The sequence below is a fragment of the Pleurodeles waltl genome, chromosome 1_2 (assembly GCF_031143425.1).
Source record: "Pleurodeles waltl isolate 20211129_DDA chromosome 1_2, aPleWal1.hap1.20221129, whole genome shotgun sequence".
Classification (NCBI taxonomy): Eukaryota; Metazoa; Chordata; class Amphibia; order Caudata; family Salamandridae; genus Pleurodeles; species Pleurodeles waltl.
Window position 1 is genome coordinate 1,109,401,680 of NC_090437.1, and position 15,257 is coordinate 1,109,416,936.

At 41.4% G+C, this 15,257-nt stretch overlaps 1 protein-coding gene across 2 annotated transcripts in view; it reads right to left on the reverse strand.

Moving 5' to 3' along the window:
• SLIT2 (slit guidance ligand 2) overlaps positions 1 to 15,257 on the reverse strand; it is a 598,494-nt gene that overhangs the window by 20,596 nt on the left and 562,641 nt on the right. For both annotated transcript variants that reach the window (XM_069202176.1, XM_069202175.1), the window contains 3 exons: positions 12,969 to 13,062; positions 2,696 to 2,833; positions 730 to 970 (listed from right to left, as the gene is read on the reverse strand). In XM_069202176.1, the coding sequence (XP_069058277.1) occupies positions 730 to 970; positions 2,696 to 2,833; positions 12,969 to 13,062 (473 nt within the window). The remainder of the gene's footprint in view (positions 1 to 729; positions 971 to 2,695; positions 2,834 to 12,968; positions 13,063 to 15,257) is intronic.

The window sequence follows — 15,257 nt, forward strand, 5'->3', positions numbered from 1 at the left end:
CGTTTATAGACATGAGCAAAGTGGGCTCTGGCCCAGTTTCCCAGCCTTTCAGGGGGCCCCTCATAGAGCCAGGCCTGTCCTGCAGTGAGTCCTGCCCTGATGGCCTTGAATATTTGTAAAACAGATCGTTTTAAATATCGTTTTTCTTTATTTTTAATGTGGGTATGTGTGAATCTATTACAGATATTTTGCAGGGAGATGTTGTGTTTATACTTCAAGCAAAAGCCATAAAAAAGTTCTTTTTAGATCGAAACAGGACCTCACATATGAGAAATGGGAGGGTGCCACAGAGATTATTCATAGTAATATTAGTGAGCTGCTACTGTGTTACAATATTGAAAACACATCACTATCTACGAATAATAGATGTAAACACATTTAGAATTTGGAAGTATGTGCTTGTGCACTGTCAGTATCTGACCAAAGGGGGCATGAAAGGGCTGGAATTGGAACATAAATTCAAAGCAGTTCCGAACCGGGGCCCACAAAATAGGTTTGGCCCAGGGCCCAGAAAATCCTTAAGATGTCCCTGGGCACTGGGGTAGGGGCGTTAGTTCTTCACTACTATTTCTTACCAATTATATGTAAACCTTTTTGCATGGGTCCGGATCAAAGTATCTTTTGTGTGATTAGTCCATCACCCAAGTCCACACCAATAAAATCAGACTCTTCAGAATGCTATCACTAGACATAAATTATTGATGTAGATTTCTAACTATCAGTCATTACCTGAAGGGTGATATTTGTCTGAGGCCGTAGCTTGGCAGAAGGAATTTGCAAATACGACTCTTTGTTCACAAAGTTCACACTGACGAGTTTTTCACATTTTCCTCCCTGGAAGCCTGATAAGCACTGGCAAACGGGCTCATTTCCTTTTACAATACACTGGGCTTCATTCTGACATTCAAAATTGTCACAGGGGCTGGTACGTGGTAGGACCATTGGTGGAGATAACTCACAAAACAGTCCGCTATAATAAAACAAAAGAGAAAACATTTAATTGAAAAGATATGCCTAATAATTTAATTTAATTAGCAGAAAAATATATTGTGAGATAATATGTTGCAATTCTTTGGAAAGTGGCAAAACACGAGTGTAACACCTTATCAACGAGAGGAAATGAAATATTCCCTGAAATCTGGAGAATAAGATGATTTCTATCTGCTCGTTTTTGTCTTATTTATCACTATGCTTATCGCTAAATTGGATGAATTAATAAATAAAATACCTCTATTATGTGCAGACTTCTGAATTCTTGGGTAATTGTAAAATTCAACTGTGCAGTTTAAGAAAACATACACATGTGGGCAACCAGACACTATGGGCCTGATTCACAAAGATAAATTTACACTTTTGTGTAAGTTTACGATTTTTTTTCAATTCACAAAGTAATTTTACAAGTGGTATTTTTATGACTGCCTGTGTTTTTATATGCCGAGTCTCCGCCACAAGTGAGGAGATGCTGAAGATCCTACTCTTAAAGTTCCTTTGTGAACTGCAAAACACAAAAGTGTAAGTTTACCTTTCTGAATCAGTCTCAAAATGTGTAACTTGCAAGAAAAGGGTCTGTGAAGTTGGCATTTTCCTTCAATAAATAGCCTGCAAACATTTTACATGTTATATGTATATTACATAATGAGCAAGAAGTTCAGTCTACTAATGCCTCCTTATGGCTTTGGTGGCATTTATAAACCAATCAGCTGCTGCTATCTTTATTACATCACAATGATCCTTATTGGCATTACCCACCCTCTCCTCTTAGTTCAAACACTGTGCTCTCGGAACTAAAAATGGTGAAGATCTGTCAAAGGGCAGCAAGCAAAGTTAAAATCTAACCCCAAAATAACACTTGGGAGGCTGACCGAGGAACATGCAAATTAATAGTAGGGGCAAGATCCTGACACAAGTGCATTTCACGAACAAATCTCACTGGACAGGCGCGCTTCAGTATAAAGGTATCAAATGTAAGCACTGTCAATGGCATGGCTGAAGCAGCGGTAGTACCAAGTATTTGTCAAATGGACATAAATATAGCACTGTAGAATGTATCGGTCAAGATCCATGATATAAGGCAGTGGCTCCCAATCTGTGGTCTGTGGTCCCCTGGGGGCCTGAGAAGCCTACATAGGGGGTCTGCGACTGCTTAGAAAATTAAATATTAACAGATGAATAAAGTGTATATAAATAAAATGGCTAACTGTACAAATGAAATGTTTAAAGTGCACTGTTAATGTCAAGGAATTTGAAACTGGAGGCTAAAAGGTAAACTAGTATCCTCAAATTAATTTGTGAAAGCAGTGCAGGTGCTACATACAGAATATAGTATGGATGATGTGTGGCTTCAATAGAATTCAGAAAAGCTCCAACCTTCCTATTAAAATTAAAAGTTTTATTTTTTTATTCATAGTTGTTTGCAAAATTAAGTAAAATATGTGATCATTTGTTTAATCAATGCTCGTTTCTGTATGTTTTTGCAAATTGTTTTGCAATTCAGTCATCGACAGTGTTTGAGCTGGGGTTCCCAGCTTCCAGTAATGATTAAGTTGGGAGGTCCCTGGATTCCAATAACGATTCAGTAAGTGTCCCCGGCTTCTAGTAATGAAAAAGTGGGTTCTACAGAACTCAAAAGGTTGCGAACTACTGATCTAAGGCTATGGAGGATCATCTAGGGGGCCACACGGGGCATCGCTCTTACCTGTATCCTTCAGGACACATGCATGTGTAACCGTTCACGGCATCGGTGCACTGAGCCCCGTTCCTGCACTTGTTGTCCTGGCAGTCGTCGTAGTCTATATCACAGTGCTCGCCGACGTATCCCGGCGTGCAGTCACATCTGTTTAGTACAACAGCACAATGTTAATCTTCAGAATCCATGACCGATTAGTACATTTATTTGTATAACTTATTTTTAAAAGAGCCCCATAGTCTCTAAACACAGAGCTCGAAAGATCGTTTCCTAGCTTTTCAAGAAAAAAATATAGCACGGTATTTATAGATGTAATCACCATGTAAACTCTAAAGAACGCAACGCGAAAAAGGGTGGTTATTGCTAACCATTTTGTGACAATGAAATCTGCACCTCTGCTCAGGTCTTTTTAAATATATGACCCTGTATTTCACAATATAAAAGGCTGATAAACAAAATACATACTGAGGAGACAGTTTTTTAGGTACAATTTTGTGGTTAGAGTATAATGTGCATTCTTTGGAGGAAGAGAAGAAAAATGACAGAAGACACCGAGGCACGGTCGTCAGGGCATATTTACCGATGGAACCCCGTCGGTTTAATTAATTCAATCATTTTTCTTCATTTGTGGCTGCTGAATGTTTGACATCACATCAAGTAACTGCAGCGAGGGCCTTGATAGTCCTCATTAGTCACTCAGACACGTTCTCATTTGTATTTTACCAGCAATGCGGACATCACAAAATAAGCAATGAAGACACTTTACACCTCCTAGGCAAAAAGCTCTAGGAATAGAATGCTTATGAGGATATTTATGGGAATTAAAAAACTGAGTGACAATTCATTAGCAAAACATTAAAGTCACGTTCTACACGTCATTGCTCATTAATTTCAACTGATTTGATTAAACACGCATTTAATGGACAAATGAAACATTTGGAGAATATTGCTCCTTTACAGAAAAAAAACTCAACATGCAAATCTGTAATGACCTGCCGAGCTTGTGAATGAGCAAGGACTCTGCAGTAGACAGCAATGTTCCAAATCTTCAAGTGGCAGTGTAACTTGTCTTCTGTAAAGGTGTACAGGCAGGTCCTATTTGAGTGTGGGTTTGGTGTAATCATGAGGGAAGGTGCAGTTCCCCACTGCTTCCATTCTTGTGTCAACCCTACTTCTTTTAAATGGGAACTACAGAGCTGGCGGGCACACAGCCTGGTGTGTGCCCATATGACTGGTGCCTGGCTCTGCATCACAGAACCAGTGGCATGTCTCAGAGGAACCTCATCCTCCAAGTAGGCAGCCCTTGGTTGGGAGCTTGGGTTAGTTAACATGGGAATATGAACTGGGCGAAGTGAGAACACCTTCCTTTGAATGGAGTACCAAGAAAAAGAGGTTGCACATTTATCACTACAGAAGGATCATCAAAGGCCTACACAAGGACAAGTGCCACGTTATAAATACTAGGACCTCCTGCTGTCTGTGACGTGTAAACACACGACTTACAGTGCTGCATCTACTGGGAAACTGCTTGCTGGAAACAAATAGTTTGCTGTTGTCACCCCTTCTTACTCTTTGTCTCAGTCCTCTGGTTTGTAGATTAAGTGAAAGTATGCCGATACCTTCAGTCTAAAATTCTTGGATTACATCTAGCACTCTACACTAAAGGACAGAGGTCAGATTTCAAAATACATTTCTTTATGTTCCTCAGGAGGTAGACCTCCCATTGAGCACATTTATTGTCTTGTCATCTTAGTCCCTTTGGGTGGAATGAGCCTTCATTCAGTATATTGTGATTTAGCATATCAAAACAGGCAATGTGATCTCATTAATTGCTGGCATTTTCTTCAAATTTGAGACATTCTTTTTGAATTTTTGCCTTGTTAACTAACTTGGTTTGAACATTAGAACTCAGTTGTCTATTGGCTAGTTAGAACAGATGCGTTTCTCTGAGCAAGTCCTTCTTGCTTGTGTCAAGCTACCAAGAGTAAATCACAAATGCCTCAGAGAAACCAATTTACCTTGTACTTATACAGGTTGGATTGTGTAGGCCTTACAGGAGCTCATTCAAAGTACCCATGAAAAAAGTGGCATCTGTCTCCCATAGTCTAACACTTTGATTCAATACAATGCCATGCATTGCCCATGTTTATCTTCCTAATACTTTCATGTTCTCTACCAAAACCTTCAATGTGGGCACTCATTCATGAGAGTATTTGGCGATAATGCATGATGACTTGAGTTTAATAAGAAAATAAGTTACTTACTTGTAACTGTAGTTCTCCAGTATTGGTATCATTCATAGATTCACATGCTTGAATCATTCCCTGTTGTTGACATGGGAGTCCCACTGTTCCATAGAAAGCAAAAGTCCATACATAGCAGTTAATTAAAAAAAAATTGCTTTAATAAATCATCCCCATCATTTAAAAAGAACCACAGTTCAGCCAATCAGATGACAGCATCCTCTAGAACACTCACTACAGAGGCTTCCTTCCCTCAGATTATATAGCACAAGTGGGATAATAACCCAGATAATAAGGGGAGCTTCAATGGGGAGGAGGAAAAGTCACATGTGAATGTATGAAAGATGCAGATAAGTAGCTTATTTTCTTCTCCAGTATTGAATCTTTCATAGAGTCACATGCTTGAATCCAAATAGTTATCAGTTAAAACATTTATAATTAACAAAATAATCAGACTTCTGGATGGTGGGAAATATTGCTAGACACAGCCACAGCTCAACTTGTTGAAATAGATGGCCCAACACTGCTTGTCCCACACCGGCATGCATCACTCTTGTCAGAGGAATCCAGGAAATAGCGCTACGTGAAGGTGTGCCTGTTGGTTCATATTGCTGCTTGACATATTTGTTGAATAGACAACTTTGCAAACAGAGCTGTAGTGGTTGAAACAGCCCTGGTAGAATGAGCTTTGACTTTATTTGTCAATGATTATCTGGCTTGTCTGTGACCGAGCCACATAGCTGCTGCAATCCATCCAGCTATGCTTTGTTTGGAAACTGGGAAGTCCTTACAAAGGTTTCCATAAGTGACGAATAACTGCTCCGCCTTCCAAAACTGTTGAGCTCTGTGCAAGTATGTGATACATCTTTTAATGTCCAATGTATGCAACAATTAATTGTCCAGCACTGTATTAAGGTGCCAAGAAGGAGGAGGTTTCTTTGTAGGGGGAAACACCCTGAAAATGCCCTTAAGAAATTGCTTGATTACTCTGCTAGATCATGGCGAAAGTAATTTATTTGATCTTCTAAACCTTGAGATCGCTGCCAAGTGTACTTAAATAGAAGAGTGGGCTAAGCCAGATTTTGCTAACTGGAGAAGATACGGGAGAAGCTGTTGTGGTGGGGATGAGATAGAATAAATATCAGCTTCCTGGCACCAGAAACAGAAACACTTTCATTTAAGTTTGTATGATTTATTGGTAGTATTTGTGTCCTTGGCCTTTGCAAGAATGCCTCTACAATCTGTAGGAATATGAAGCGTTGCAAATTCACTGAATTCAGAAGCCAGGTGGACAAGTGTAATGTTGTCGAAATCTTCACAGTACCTGGCCGCGGTACATCATTCATAACTTTGATATAGGCTTCAACTGAATGTGGCCCTCATCTGAAAGGAGCAAGATTTCTGTAAACAAGAATTGTCTCGGCCATCTGGGAGCAATCGGGATTTCTCTGCAGAGTTCCCTATTCATTTTCTTGAGGAACCCCAGGATTAACAGGTTCAGGGGAAAACAGTACGCAAAAATCCTTGACGGTCTGATCGAAAACGCGTTCCCCCACGATCTCTCCTGCAGATGCCAGCTTGTACAGAATTGGCTTTTTTGATTCTTCCTTTTCGCAAAAAGGTGTACGTTTTGTTTGCCCCACCGATAGAGAATGTCTCCAGAATCTGTTGGTTGAGCTCACATTCATGACAGATGGAGTTGTCCTGCTCAATGTGTCTGCTAGGACATTGGATGCTCCAGGCACACATTCTGCCTTGAGTGTTATTTGGTGTTGCAGAACCCATTTCCAAATTAGCTGCTCTTGCTGTGACAGGAATGATTACCTTATGCCTCCCTTTTTATGTATTGCATGCTGGTGGTGTTGTCTGTGCGAATTAGAAGAAAGGAGAAAAGGGTCAGTGCAATGGCTCCGAGTTCCAGGAAGTTTATGTGCATTTCCTTCTGGAGGTGGTTCCACTTTCCACTGACTGTCACGTGTGGTTATTACAAATTCTGGAGTCTGTGTCAGGGATGTTAGCCCTTTGGTCAGGTTTATGCTCTGTGCCCACCATTGCGTAGATGTTCTCATGGTTGGAATATTCAGAATGACGTTGTAAAATGACCCTTGGATTTGTAAGAATTGTTTGTTTAACTCCTCTTGCAATGGTCACATGTGAAAGCAAAAATTTAGAATTAGTGGAATACAAGAAAACATCCTCCAAAGGAGGGATCTGTACAGTCAAAACTGAAATGGACTGTCTTCTGATAAACGTTTGTGTTAACTGCTGAATCCTCACTTGCCTTTCTTGTGAGGCGAATGCTTTGTCCTCATTCGTATTCAGAATGCTCCTAAGAAAGTCAAAAATTTTTAAGGGGTTAGAGCGGAGTTTCACTTGTTGGCTGTAAGGCCCAGGTCTTTGAAGAAGGTTAGACAGTTTGTTGTATCTGTTATTATTTGTTGAGATGAGGGTGCCTTTACTAACCAGCCATGGCAGTATGGAAATACCTGCACCCTTTTTTGCCTCAAGTGAGTTGCTAGCGAGGCCAGGCATTTGGTAAATATAAAGGATGCAGATATCACTCCAAAAGGGAGAACCTTGAATAGACAGTGGGTGCCGGCTAGCTTGAATCTTAGGAATTTGCATTGGTTTGGATAAATTGAGATAAGCAAGTATGCATCCCGTAGATCTAATGATGCCATGTGAGCCACATAATTGAGAAGATGCAGGTTATCTTGAAGGGTAACCATGCAAAATGATTGTTTCTTAAATATGTGTTCCGTTTCTGAAGGTCTAAGATGGGGCACCAGTCTCCTGACTTTTTATCAGAAAGAAACAGGAGTAGAACCTGATTCCCCTCCGAGTATTCAGAACCTCTACTATTGCCCCTTTGTTGAGCATGGTTAATACTTCTTGCAGAAGTAGTCATTGATTGGGAGGAGGTAAACCTTTTGGGGAAGTGTATGATGGTTTCTTGCTGAATTCCAACGTGTATCCATGAGTGATGATATCTAGCATCCACCTGTCTGTCGTTATGAGGGACCAGTAAGGGAATATATTGAGATTTGACCCTCAATTCGACATTGTGAATTACGAGGAATAACCAAAACCGCTAAATTGTCACTGGTTTCTACCAGTGTTTCTCCCTTGGGGAGGTTGTTTACGTCTGGGTGAATATTTATATGCCACAGATGGTGGCTACCTGTATTGCTGCTGGGGATATTGAGACCAGTACTGGCTCTGAAAGCCCTGGTATTGTTGCCTGTATGGTTTACAACCTTCTGTGTAGGAAGTTCTGGCTCCCTGAAAGGGCTGCTTTTTCACTCATTTGCAGTGTTCCCAAGGGCTTGGCCATATCCATATCAGCCTTAATGGTTTGCAGAAAATCGACTACATGCTTGCTGAATGGCGCCTCACAGTCATATGGCATGTCCAGGATTTTGCTCTATTTCTGGTCTGAATGATGTTGCATTCAGACATCCCTGCCTCCTTAGGACACCTGCACCTGCCAGTTGTCTAAAGCCAGTCAATGCTATGTCTATCGCATAGGCGATAATCTCTGAGGAGATTTTCTCTCCTTCTTGCAGAATTTTCCTGCCTTCATCTTTTTTATACTCTAACAAGAGGCAAATGTGACCGTCGACGTCAGACCACATCTGCCTGTCGCTGCAGCCTAGTATTGCTAAATAATTAGCTAATGTGACAGTAGTGGCTGCCATGGAAGAGAAGTGTTTCCCAATATTATCCAGCCTATGTCTGTCTCTATCCAGTGGTGTAGTAATGGGGGTAGACTGAATTTTTAAGCAACGTTGGGTCACTTATGTTATTACTGAATCCGGCTTAGAATGACTAATTAAACATGGCATGGAATCATCCGGAGCTTTATATTTCTCATTCACTCAAGGCAGCACTGCCAACACCGTAGCTGGATTTTTCATAGTTTTAATGTCTTCCGCCCAGATATAATCTACCAATAGGTATGACCCTGATTGATTTTTTCATGGGCTCTTTGAAGTTGCAGAGGAAGAAATCCAACTGCTTAGTGGTCAGAGGAAGCTGGAATCATTTAGCTGTCCTTTCCATAAGGTTGTGGAAGCCACCAATATCATCTGGTGTGAAATCCACTGATGGTGGGACTGGTGGGGATGGTGTTGGGATCAGATAGTCATCTCATTCGTTGGGGATTGAAGCAGTGTTTCTAATCGCCCCTCCCCTGTCCTCATCTGTGAAAGGTGCGTCATCCATTGCCAGTTCAGCTAGTGTACTAGCCAGCGTGAGTAATGGAGTCAAATGTGCGCTTATGATACATGGTGTGCACTTAACAGGGGTTCAGGCCTGCGGTGACTTCATAGGTTTTGTTGGCTGCACGGGAGAAGCTGTCGTTGTAGGATCTGGAAAACTCCTATTATAGTCTTGGAGCAAGTTTTGAAGACTAAGGTCAGTGGCATTTGTACTGACATCTTGCAGCTCCTGGCAACCATAACCTGAATACTGGTGTTCATATTGCTCTGGTTGTTCCGGGAGGCATAGTATTGCTCCCCATAATATTGGTCCTTATCTTCATCATCCTCTTGACACTGCACATGTAGCTCCGAGGGACTATGCACTGCCCCAAAATGGCCTTCATTCTCTGAGTCATCGTCATCAAGCAGATGTGCAGGTGGAAAAGGCAAAACCTTACTAGGTGATGTGTGCGCAGGCAATAGTGTCTCTATGGGTGACGGAAATTATTGACAATGGCATCAATGGTGTTTTCGTTGACTGTGCCATTGTGGTACAGTTGTCGACAAGGTTTCCATTGGTGAAGTTGCCATCGTCAACGGAGCTCTTGTTCGCTGTCAATAGGGTTCTCGTTGACGGTGTCGTCGAAGGGGGCCATTGGCGGCAGATTCATCATTGATGGCGCCTTTGCTGTCAATACCTTCATCGTTGTCTTCCTGGTCAAGGGTGCCATCAAGAAAAGGATTCTTGCCATCATTATCGTCATCAAGGCTGACAGCAATGACAAGATGATCATAGGTGATGCTGCAGATGTGAAGGTCAATGTTGTTGTGGTAGTGGCGACATTCGGCGCTGTTGTCAATGAGGGGGTGGCCAATGGTGTGTTAATGAGAATTCAAATCATGATTTGGAAAAGGTTTTAGGAGGTTTCATTGTCAGCGGTAGAGTTTTGGATGATTTTTTCCAAATGTACCTCCTTTAGTGAAAGAGTAGTAGGTTCAGATTGAGCCTTTTCTGAAGAGATTTATTCCTTTATAGATGAATGTGGATGTACCTCGGACTTCTTTGAATGCTCTGATAGCCCATTGTGTGCTTTCTTTATTGTCTTTTGAGGTGACCCTGGAGGCACTCTCTCATGAGACCTATCCCTCTTACAGCATTTTTCAATCGTTGAGGAATCGTCTCTGTCCTCCTCAGATAGAGGGTTTTTAAAAGCCAAATATGTAATCTTCCCTCTCTGTCGTTTAATATCTTTTGAAAAAAAGTGTGGCATATCTTACAGTCTTTAACCTTGTGTTCAGGATGTAGACAGTGGATGTACTCCTTGCGTGAATCCTCTGAGTGCAGCCTCTTCTTTACACATGTCCCACATGGCCGGTGCAGCCTTTTCGTTGCTGGTTCTGACATTGTTGTGTAATCAGAATATGTATGAATAGATTCTAGTCTTGTCCTGAAGTGAATTCTTCTTGGAATTAGAGAAAACTGTAGTAAACTGAGCAGAGCTCAGGGAGACTTCAATCACATGACGTGCAGTAGAAAATCTGAGGGAAAGAAGCCTATGTGGTGAGTGTTCTAGAGGGTTCTGTTGCCTGATTCGCTGAACTTTGGGTCATTTTAAATGATGAGGATAATTTATTAAAGTGAAAGTTTTTTAACATTAACTGTTGTGCATATCGTTTACTATTGCTTTATATGGTACAGTGGGGCTCCCACTTTGACTACGGGGAATTATTCTAACATGTGAATCTATGCAAGATCTAATACTGGAGAAATATGTTTGCAATAACCTGCAGCAAGCCTGGTATGCTTTTGAGCTAAATTTAAAAACCTTTTTTAGGTGATTGTTATCAGGAACATGGCAGTGTAGCTTCAATGGGAATCAACAGCATTTTCTCCACCGCTGTCATCCAGTTGAGGTAATTATAACTGAAGCTATATGTTCCACTTTTTAGAGGCCTAATTTCAAGTATGCCAAAGCAGTATGACTGTCCTACAAGCACAAGCAGCATACAAGAGGAATGCTACTAGTTTGCATGTTCGTCTACTAGTTACTGGTGCTGAATATACCTCATAATTCACAACACAATATATAAAGAATCAGAGAAAACTGGGACGTACGAGCAAATGAACTGAAAGAGAGACACATTGTATCACAATAAAATAATTGCTGAAAAGGGGAAAGCACCCAGAACATGCATTCAATAAATGCTAAACCATATTTCCAGAACACTGGCAACTTTGTGTATTACAATAGAAATGAATAAAAACAGATATGTATTTTTGGACCCTAACACTAAAAGAAAAAACTGGAGCATCGCCCCAAGCTGGCAATTATGAATCATTTTAATAATGCAGACTAATTAATGTCAACAGAGGTGATGTTTAATGAAATATTAGTCTTGCTTGAGAGGCACCTGCAGATATTTTAATGTGTGTTTCTGGCATGAAGTCTTGTAATTAGAAGCCATGAAACAAGAGTCCCATGATATGCCCACCACATGCCATGTCTTGCTTACAAAGGACTCAGAGGACAGGTACTCCTGTTAAATCTTCACACACTAGTATATTATGCTTACCACAGTCAGATGCTATATACATTAGGAGACGCCATATTAGGAGGACAATAAAACAGTCAGTAGGCATTCCAGGGTGTTTTGCTCATGAGCGTACATTGAACATGGGGCACAGACACAAGGACTTTTTGTTAGATTTGTAAATTAATGTATGACATTCTTACCTCCAGGTTACGTGGAGCCAATACTGTGCAAGAAGCTGCTTTTGCACCTTAGGCAAATTGTATCTCTTTTCATTTGAAATGACTTATTACTGGCATGCGTTTTCATCAATGATATTTTCTGAATGTGCTGCTTTTCATTAAGGTCATTACATCAATTCTCTTTTTAATTCGAGGAACAATCTTAAAAATAAGGGTTTCTCACTCTGATATGAAAAATGAAGCAAATCCCATGTATCACCTTTGTCTTCGTTATTCTTTGCGGCCCGTTGCATTCCTATGTCCCCTCTTAGCAAACTGGTGTTCCTGCTGAGGCACCCACATGCCAACTCCAAATCCCATATGAATGATTGTCATTCCTGCCCTGCCTAATCTGCTTCCCAAATATATGCCTAGTAGAAGGGCAAAGTAGGAAAATCAATAGGATGGGAAAGGACACTGAATCCTAAACAGCCTAATGCAGTTCTTACACAATTCCCGACACACTTGCCCATGAAGAAGCACATTCTGCTCCTCTTCTTGCTCGTAAGACACCTCTTCTCGTATTGCTCCTCTTGACAAAATCAACAGCAGGAAAGGTTACCAGGAAGAGGGTGAGTGACATTCAAAATGATTGGCGAGAGGAGGCAGTACTGGACTATTAATGGAAGAGGGCTGGGGTTGAATAGAAGGGTAAATGTGTTGGAAAGCAATGATTTCATTCAACAAAAACATCAGAACGAGCAGAGATCCTTATTACCTCGGCATAGTGGGCAAACTGTACAAAGGAGAATGAGTATGGGTAGAACCTAGTTTGCTGGGGAGGAGAAGTAATAAAAGCACAAAGTATCTATACTAGACGCGTTCACCTTTAGGAGAAAACACCCAATAGCAGATGTCATCTAAACCAGAAATCCCTGCTCCCATCAGTAAGGGGCAGAAGGCCACTCATGTCCCTCAGTATATCGCATAACACAAGTACCTCGCCTAAGACAACACTGCCAGAAGTGAAGATGGCAACATTTACTCTTGTTACATGGCGGTATCTACATTGAAAAAGAAAGCAAATGATAACAGAAATGAACAAATGACAAACGTTTTGAGCTTTTTCTTTTGTTAGTCTTACTTGTATCCCTTGGGTGTTACAATGCATTTCGAATCATGCTGGCAAGTGTTTAGCTCCTGTGCACAAAAATCTAGTTTCTCTTCACACAGCTCACCTGAAACACAAGAGAATGTGTTTACCTGAAGGTGGATAGACAAAGGAAAGGAAGATGGTATGCATGGTCATTTACTTTCATAGTCCGCATAGATTGTTGCCTGAATCTAATACCAGAATTCCAGATAGCATGGAATTTAACCAAGGGCTTTCTTACATACAACTATTGATATTGTCTACGTTTAAGCCATTTACAATTTCAAGTTCCTGAGATGATTTGTCTGTGGGACAGATGGATGCCACATCCAAGCAACTGTCATACTTTTGTTTCATGCGTCTTTGTCAGTTTGTTGAAAACACATCGCACTTAACAGGCAGCACAACATACCAAGATAAACAATTTAAGGCACCAATTGGGTAACCTGTTCTCGGGCCTCTACTACAACACATACAAAGATATTCAGTACAAGGTCAAAAAATTATCCTAAAATCAAGGTACACCCAACCAAAAAATAGGTTCTTCAGAGACAAACTAATGAGTGACAGAGCAAACTGCAATTAAAGGTTGAAAACCAAAGTATACTCAACATCGGAAGCCATCCAAAGACTTACTATACAGTATGTATCTGTGCCTGTAAGAATTTGGTTATTGGTTGAGTGGGTTGGAATGTGGAAGCCCTACTCAGGCAACAAACACAGTCCTTATCTGGGTGAACCACAAAAGTAACTGAATTAACCTGTGCTTAACCCCCTTAAGAGGTGCCTCCCCTGGTAGCTAAGAAAAAAAATCAGTCAGGCTTAACTTAGAGGCAATGTGTAAAGTATTTTTGCTGAACACAAACGATAAGAAAGTGAAAACACAAGAAAAATCCCACACCAGTTTAGAGAAATAAAGTACATTTTAATAAATAAAATGCAACCATAACAACAAAAATATCCAGTCAGTAGATCTGGAGATATTGAATTTCAAAGTTGTAGGCAAGTATAGCACCTGAATGCACAAAGCACCTTTGTGGTCATCTGGTCATGCTAGACTGGGGGATAGTCACAGGTTTAGGCCATCCATGATGGACTGCAGGCCTGATACAGGAACCAGGTTAGTTATGTTGGAAAAATGACCTTCTCGGAGTCCAGTGCGAAGAGTCCAGGCGTGGCATCATGGACAGTTATCACTGTATTGCAAAGATTCACTGGGCGTCGTGGACAGTCGTAGCTGGAGCTTCATTTTGGCAGTCACGGGGGTGTTGTTGCTGTACCATGACGTGCAGATCTTGTGCTGCTGATCGACATTGGTGGTCACTGTGGCGCACACAGTCAGGTTCACCAGAACTTTGCAGTGGTTGTCGTTGTGGGCCACAGGGTCTCGGTGCGAAACCTATGGTTTGCATTCACAAACAGCCCAAAACTTTAAGATTTCTTCATGAGGAGTGCACGCTGGCACCAGCCAAGGGTCCAAGACCTTGGGAGACACCACTTAAGGATCAGGGACAATGCTCTTCCCACAAATGAGTGGGAAGAGCTTAGATCAAGCTGTGTGAATAGTGTAATGGTAGAACCGCAAACTACATACAGACGTGGTTTCTTGGCTCATGAAGAAGTTCAGGTCTCAGACAGGTCCCGTTGCAGGTCTAGTGTCAGCAGGTCACTGGGCAGTTGCAGGGTGGTCTTTGGAGCTTGTTGTGCTCCTGTCGCTCAGATTAGTTCAGTCAACTGACCCTTGGAGTCACTCAGGTTAGCCTGGGATGAAGGCAGTAGGTCCAGACTTCCTTCTCAGACAGAAAGGCAGGCCTCACGCAGAAGGGCAGTCCTCTGGTGAACAAGACAGGCCCAGGGGGTGTAGCTTCAGGGGAGGGGTGTTTGGGGTGTTACACCCCCCAATAAACGTATTTTCTATTAAATAGTTGGGTACAGGTGCTTTCAGTCGGCTATGGTGAGATGTCTGTCGGATTCCACCAGAAATATCTATACACACACAGACAAAAAAGCACACACACTCTCTCCTCTGTTTTGAAAGTCTTAAAAAATGTTGGCTATTTTAAAAAACATTGTGTATTCTCTCACTTAGTACCCCTACCAATCTGCATTTGTCTCCCTTTCCACTGCCCCTTTAGCTCCTGTCATGCACCCTGCTTGTTATGTAAAGTTTATTAACATTATAGGGTGTTGTTGAAAAATCCGAAACCCCAACCATCTTTCTGACCAAGCTATGGCCCTGGACAGGCCTCAGGCAGCAGGGCAGTCCTCTGGTAGAAGAAC